The sequence below is a fragment of the Leishmania donovani genome, chromosome 14 (genome assembly GCF_000227135.1).
Source record: "Leishmania donovani BPK282A1 complete genome, chromosome 14".
Classification (NCBI taxonomy): Eukaryota; Euglenozoa; class Kinetoplastea; order Trypanosomatida; family Trypanosomatidae; genus Leishmania; species Leishmania donovani.
Genome location: NC_018241.1, coordinates 544910 through 551988, shown reverse-complemented (window position 1 = coordinate 551988; position 7079 = coordinate 544910). Strand labels below are relative to the sequence as shown.

The following is a 7079-nucleotide window of genomic DNA, read 5'->3' as shown; positions in this document are numbered from 1 at the left end:
GGCACATGCCAGCGAAGAAGAGGTTGCCCTGCGTCACGTTGGCCTGTGCCTTGAGGGAGGCGACGGTGTCCTCGGCGGACACGCGCACAGCCACCGAGCGGCCGGCGGCGTTCTTGATGAAGATTTGCATGACCGTAAAAAGACTTGTGGGAGGAGAGCCGGAGAGGGGAGAGTTGGCAGTGTTTCGTTGCGAGACGCGAGGGAGGGGGGTCGATGACCGGGCAAAGGCGTGGCGAGGACATCAGCCCGCCCGGCGGCAATGGTGAATTCGCGGAGTGCGCACAACAAGCGGAGAAGGAGAGGGAGGGGAGGAAGGCAGTGGAGAACGGAGAACGCATGTGCGTGGGAGTCAAGTGCTGCGTTCGATCGCAAGTAAACATCAAGCAGCCGCGACGAAGGGCAGCCCTACACAGCAGCGACTCAACTGAGGAAGAGCCCCCACCGCTACCCTCCAGAGTGGGGAGGGGCGGCCACGGCACACAAATACAACACACACAACCACACAGGCGCACACCCGATCGGCTGGGCAGAGGGCGTTGCAGATAGTGCGGCAGGGAGAGGCAGGCGAGATGCTTGCGAACAGACAATTGGGGTCTCAAGGGACGAGAAGAAGCGGTGCGCGGAGGGGCGCGGGAGAGCACAGACGCGCCGCAGCCAAGAAGACGTTGACCTCTCCCCCGCTTCTTCTGCAATCTCTGCACATTCCCCCCTCCCTTCTCCTTGCGCGCGCCCGCACGTCGTCGCAAGTCTCGGCGGTCGCAGCAGTGCAGCACGCACAGCTCCCTGCATGCTCGGTTTTGGCTTTGTTGTTCGAAAAGCATCTACAACGTGTGTATTCCCTCACCGCACCTTCTTTTGCAGCTTGAATTTCTGCGCAGGTGTGGCGTGTACTGAGCTGCGCTTCTCCCAGATATCAAAACGGTGGAAGCACATACAACGCAGGCACACACAGGCAAGCCAGCACAGCCCTCGTCCATTGCCCCGTAAGAAAATACAGAGAGAGGGCAAACATACAACAAAACATCTTATTCCTCTCTCTCTAACGATGATGCGCCACAGCGGTGCAGCACGAGCGCAGAAGACGCCGTTGCCTACCGTCAGGAGACCCCCCCCCTCACCCCCACCATCACCACCACCGCCACCTTCCCGAGAAAAACATGGCTCGAGCGAGAGGAAAGGAGGGAGGTGAGACGAAAAAAGAACAATGGGAGGCACGAGTCAAGAAATGCACGCAGGTGCGCACGGACGCGCGCACCGGCAGTGCCGGGGACTCCGAAAAGGCGAAAAGAAAACATCTGCCGCTGGCCGTGCTCCGTGCGTGAGCACCCGTGCAAGCCTTGAGCAATGCAAGAGAGAGAGAGCCCGTCGGGAGGCGTGTTCGCTGTGAAACGCAGCTCCGTTCCCTTGCACCCAGCTCACTGCCAGAGCTGCATCCACACGGATGAGGCGCCAACACTAAAAGGTCTCGTTACATTGGCGATATTGGCACTGGAGCACGAGCTAGCGAGCTGGACGACGTAGTAGGAGACCGGCAAGAAGTTCGTGATGCCGTTGCTTGAGACTGAGCCGGCCACGATGATAATCAGGTCCTCTCGCAGTGAAAACGTAAGCAAGCTCCCGCGCTTCAAATCACCGCAGTTGCCGTCGTAGGTGCAGGCGATGCCAATAAGGCTGTAGGACACACCAGGGGTGAACGCAGTTCGCGTCACCGTGATCATGGAGGCCAAGACGCTCAACGTGTACGGCTCTGTCAGAGACGCGTAGGCCACGCTATAATGCGACGACAAGTCCTCGATGCACTCCCACTGGTACGAGGCAGGCGGTGCCGTCATGTCGCGGTAGAGCATGCCGAAGCCTTTGCCGGCGGACTCCATAATAGCTTGGTATTCTTGCCCAAAGTCGCCCAGAGAGGCGGCCGCGTAGGCGGTTAGAAAACAGCACGGCCCCACGAGCAGCACAGCCAAAACAGCCGCCGCCGCCGCGGCAGACACCACGAGACGGGACGCGCGAGTGGAGGAGGGCATCGCAACCGAACTAGAGAAGTCCTCTCGCTAGAAAGACCAGATATGAAGCTGAGGGGATGGAGTGTGCCGGAGGCGAATACCGGCGCGCGCACACACAGATACAGCAGCCGTGAATGGAAGTGGGCGCGATGCTCTAAGTGTGAACCAAGTGAAACCGACAGCAACAGCGAAACAGAGATGGGCGTGCGATGCGGATGTGGTGAGCTGGCCAGGGCGAGCGTACGCCTCCTCTTTACCCACACGCGCGTAAGCAGAGAGAGAGGGAAGGAGCGTGCGACGTGATGGTATACAACTCCTGTGTGCTACAGCGCCGTGAAAGTTCGGCCAGGTGAACGAGAAAACGAAAAAGCGCTGATGTGTGAGGGGCGGAAAATCGGTCGAAGGCCCCGCGGATCGCGCGCTGTAAGTCTGCGGCGTGCGAGAGAGTGTGTGTGGGGGGGGAGGGGGGAGGTTAGAAGACAGTGACGAGCTGCATTGCATTTGAAAAGGGAAGCGCATATATGTGTGTGCGTGCGTGGTGCGTGGGTCGGGGGGGAGAGATCGGGGTTTGACGGATGTGTTATTGAACGAACGTACGTCAACGGCGTCCGTTCCACGCCGCATCGCACGCCCCCCACCCCACCCCCGCATAGAGAGAGAGAGACGCCAACAGGTGCGGCCAAGCGAGAGAAGGAAGGCGCGAGGGGGAGGGAGACAGTTTATCAGCACGCGAAGACACGAACACGCAAAGGACATGTTCACCTGCAGACGCAGGAAGAGGGAGCAGAGGGCGTACGTCATGCCTCGAAGATGCTCATCCCCGTCCTCTTTCCCTCCAAAGCACTTTGGATGGCATGTGAGCCAACACTTGCGGGATGTGCAGCAGCTGCTGCTCCTCTCCCTCGCTCCGTACTACACCACAGGCTCCGTGACGTTGCACTCACAGCAGCAAACATCCATGCGGACAAGGGATACGAAGTGCGGACCGCGGAATACGTCCACGTACTCACACGTGTGTTAGCCTGTGTGCGCTTGCGGGTGTGCACGGCGCCTCATGCGCCGCGGCTTCCACAGCCGATTCAGCGGCCCTCCTCCTCTGCTTCATAGCGCGCACGCGAGGGGGTGGGGGAGAGGGTTCCGCCGTTCACGCACTCGTTTTTTTTTCGGTCGTTTCCCGAATTCAGGGAATGCCTTTTCGTCCTTGTATAGGAGGGGGTGGGGGCAACAACCACTGTGTTCTGAGGAGACTTGAAAGTGAGCGATCAGAGGTAAGAAGACGCAGAGAGAGAAGAGGGCCAAACCACCATCGCCACCCCCTCCCTCCGCTCCCCCACACAGCAAAACAAGAGCGCCCAAAAGGAAAATACAGCCAGCGGAGGGGCGAGGGCACCACAAGGAGATGAAGAGAGGGAAAAGGGGCAAAGGGCGCCGTCATCCATGTCGCAACGCACAACCGCAGCCGCGACCGTGAACGGGAAGACACGCCCCCGAATGCGCACGCGCACACAGCGAAAGGGAGAGAAAACGAAGAGCTCATACAGCACGAGAAAAGAGGAGCACGCAACGGCGCACTCTGCGTGGAAAGAAAAAAAAAAACAAGAATGAGGGAGGGGAGGGGGAGAAGTAACGATGTGGTCTACGGTCGCACAAGCGCAACCAAATTACCGACAAGCATTCAGGCATGACGGCCGTCACTTCGACGGCCTCGGGAGGCGATAGGGCGATAAAGGGGGTTTCGAGAAGCCGAGGCACAGACGTCACTGAACAACCCCTGCGAGCGCCCACTCCCACCCTCGCCGCCACGCCCCCCCCCCCTTGTGCACCTCTTGACCGTCAGGGTGCATTTCTAGGCCGAAAGTGAAAGCTAAGAGAGGCGAAGTGCCCGCGCACAAGCGCCCGTCGAAAAACGCCCGCCCATCCACGCGAGTCCCTACGCCAGCTCTGCAAAGGCGGCGCGGAAAGTGTTGCGATAGAGGTCAGCAACGTTCATGTGCATGTAGGCGCAGAGGTAGGAGTCGACCATCATCGAGCGCATCATGGGGAGAATGTTCTGCTTGCCGTCCCCGTTCTCGATGATGCCGGTGACGAAAACGACGGTGTTCGTGAGGTAAGGCACGAGGATGTTCTTGCCGCTCTGAATATCCGTCGTCAGCGTCCCGTTTGGCCAGGCTGAGGCGCCGATGAGTTTGATCGAGGGACCAAAGACAAACGTGTCCTTGTAGATGAGGAAGCCATATTCCGTGGCAAGCACGCCGTATGGCGTGGAGAGCGACTCCATCGTGAGGCTCAAGCCGGCAGCCCGGCTGGTGATGGCCGTCGTGCAGTACTGCTGCTGCACAGTCGGAGAAACGCTGAGGGAGCTGTAAAAGTCCGTCATGCCTATGTCGATTCTAGACAACTCATTCTTAATTGCGTTCTTCAAGTCCGTCACCGTGGCCGCCTGTGCCGGTACGCCGCATACGCCCAGCAGCACGAGCGCCACAGACACGACCACGCCGAGCGCTAGGGGCGCTGGACGACGGGAGCTATTTCTCTCACAAGACGTCATTTGCTTATCATGCCACTTCCTTTGCTGCAGGCGTCAAGGCCTGGAAAGGGGGAGGGCGTAGGGGGCGGGGTGCACACAGCTGCGTGTCAAGACAGCAACGCAGCAGAGGAAGGCCTGGGCGGGATTGAGGTGTGCAAAAGGGCGGCCCGCGTGGAGTGTCTGTCGTCGCGCGTTGTCCTTCTCTAGAGTATACGTTTACGATGTCTGGGTGAGGGGTCGGCGGTGCTGCGTCCCCGGTAAGCTGCGGCCGGAGGTGATAGGCGAGACCCCAAGTGATGTGGCGGGACGGAGATCACGTGGGGAAGCGAGTGGAGAAAGATGATGTGCCGGGGGCAGCGAAAACAAATGGGCAGAGAGAGAGAGAGAGAGACAGCGACAGACGCCGTGGAGAATCTGAGTCCCTGGCACCGTGATGAGGGTCTAAACATCCGCGCCCGAGAGGCAGAAGAACAAAGTGCCCGTGCTCAGGAAGAAGGTGGGGTGGGCTGCGCGAGGAAGGGGCAGCGCCCTCCCACCCCCCCCCTGCCCTCCTCTGTTGTTGTGCGGTCTGACACAACCCTGTCTAGAGGTGTGGGGAACTCATCTAAGGTGTTGGTGTAGTCTTTAAGGTCATCTCTGCCATGGGTGGGCGCGCACAGGGGAGGAAGATGGGGGAGCAACGTGGAGCGCACGGAACGCATCGCCGCGCTGCCCTCCGGGCCGCCTCACCGTCCAGCACATGCACACACAAACAAAGGTGCCCGCACACTCGCTGCGCACATCTGTCGCTTAGAGAGAGCCGACCCCGTGGGGCGATCGCCCCACTGGTGCCACCACCGCCAACTGCTGAGGGAGCGGCCGCAGCGGGCACCTGTGTCGGCACTCTAGTCGCCTCGTGGGTCAGGGTGTCGGCGACGCAACGGGGGCCGGTGCGGTGCTATCGAGCACCTCGGGCCCAGAAGGCGCAGGGGCCGCCGTTTGCTCTGCACTCGTGGGAGAGGAGGTGGAAAGCGCGTCACTGACGCCCTGCACGGCTGCCGCCGCCGCCCGCATCTCTGCCTCCTTGAGTGCCCGCACGCACTCAGAGGCCGCGGTGGTAATGATCCCCTTCTTGTGGCGCAGACCGCCGGCAGCCAGCTTGAAGTGCTCCTCTAGGCTGGTGCGGAGCGCCTTGACCCCGAGAACTGCGCGGTCTTCAGGGGTCATGGCGAGAACGCGGCGGTAGACCTCGACGAGCACCGCGTCATCCGACGGGCCGGCGGAGGCGGCAGACGCAGAGGAGGCCGCAGGCGCCGCCGCTGCGGACGAAAGTGCTGGCGGCTCTGGACGCGACTTCTTTACCTCTGACTCGTCATCCGGACCGGCAGGCGCTGGCCGCTTCACCGGTGATACCTTCTTGGACTTGGCTGCCGCCGGGCTGCTGACCTTGAACCTGCCATCGTCGCGCGGGGCCATCAAGAACTTCGTGACCCCGGCCGCCACCTCGGCATGCGAGAGCGAGATGTGCACGTTGATACCGAGGGCCTTGATAACATCGCGAAGACGGTCCTTCGTCAGCTTCGCAATCTTCTCCGCTACCTCCGCCTCCATCGAGGCCGGGAATCCCTTGAAGCTGGCGAGGGCAGCGCGGCGCTTGCCATTGTTGCCGGCACGGCCGTAGGCGATGCGGTGAAGTGGCTCCAATGCCGCCTCCAGCGCCTTGCCAGCAGCTCCGCGAGTGGGCACGGTAGTGAAGCAGGGCAAGGAGCCCAATGTTACACCGGTGCCTTCGTTGAAGTCGAACCGGGACTCTGCTTCTTCCTGCGACATTATCTCGTCACGGCGTGCTCTAAGGTACAGCGACAGAGAGGCGAAAGGAGGAACAGGCGGAGTCGGTCGAGAAACGGACAGACACCACACCAGGTGGGGAGACTATTATCTATGAAGGCGTTGCGTAGCACGTGAGTAAGAAGATGCGCAGGAACAGACACGCGAAGCAGACAGAAAACCGATGCTAAGGGAGCCAGTGGCGTGGCGGCAGCGCAGCTGTTCACTGTCGCGTTGCAAGGCTCTTGTGCTCTCTTATTATTTTCTTTTCTTCGGTCTAGGATGTACACGAGGGGAGTAAGGCGGCATGCCATGCGTGTTCCTGGTGCGTGCCGATACATGAGAGAAATGAGGGAGGTGGAAGTACGCTGCAGGTAACAAGCTCGCACGTTCGCGAGTGGGCCACCTCACACGGGTTCACACCGTTCGGGTGCGAGCAGACAGACACCCACACCCCACAAAGGTAGGTGACGGGAGAGACGCGCGCACAACAGGGAGAAGCGGACAATATCGTACGCTCTTCGCCTGTTGCACGCCTGAGAGGCGCAGACGCCAAGCCACGGCAGACGTGCGAGGGGGGCAATAAAACGATGGACAAGAGGCACACAGCCAAGAACAGCACTTTAACACACACACAGCACCTCAATACTTCCTCTGCCTCGCCAGCGTGGGTGAGAAGAGGCGAGGGGAGGAGAGGGTCAGTGTAGAGGATCGGCCTTGCCACCCGTAGCATACGTACAGCC

The 7079-nt window shown here is 60.6% G+C and overlaps 4 protein-coding genes across 4 annotated transcripts; all 4 read right to left on the bottom strand.

Annotated features, from left to right (window-relative positions):
* Position 1: 1 nt before the first annotated feature.
* LDBPK_141350 (ubiquitin/ribosomal protein S27a, putative) lies at positions 2-130 on the bottom strand (the record flags this gene model as incomplete). The annotated part of the gene is made up of 1 exon (XM_003859454.1): positions 2-130. A coding segment is annotated over one exon (129 nt), but the record flags the coding sequence as incomplete, so codon positions are not given.
* A 1285-nt stretch (positions 131-1415) lies between these two features.
* LDBPK_141340 (hypothetical protein, unknown function) lies at positions 1416-1874 on the bottom strand (the record flags this gene model as incomplete). The annotated part of the gene is made up of 1 exon (XM_003859453.1): positions 1416-1874. One exon carries the CDS (start codon positions 1872-1874, stop codon positions 1416-1418), a length of 459 nt encoding a protein of 152 aa, XP_003859501.1.
* A 2059-nt stretch (positions 1875-3933) lies between these two features.
* LDBPK_141330 (hypothetical protein, unknown function) lies at positions 3934-4551 on the bottom strand (the record flags this gene model as incomplete). The annotated part of the gene is made up of 1 exon (XM_003859452.1): positions 3934-4551. One exon carries the CDS (start codon positions 4549-4551, stop codon positions 3934-3936), a length of 618 nt encoding a protein of 205 aa, XP_003859500.1.
* Positions 4552-5430: 879 nt separating this feature from the next.
* LDBPK_141320 (hypothetical protein, conserved) lies at positions 5431-6339 on the bottom strand (the record flags this gene model as incomplete). Its single annotated transcript, XM_003859451.1, has 1 exon — positions 5431-6339. One exon carries the CDS (start codon positions 6337-6339, stop codon positions 5431-5433), a length of 909 nt encoding a protein of 302 aa, XP_003859499.1.
* Between the last annotated feature and the right edge of the window lie 740 nt (positions 6340-7079).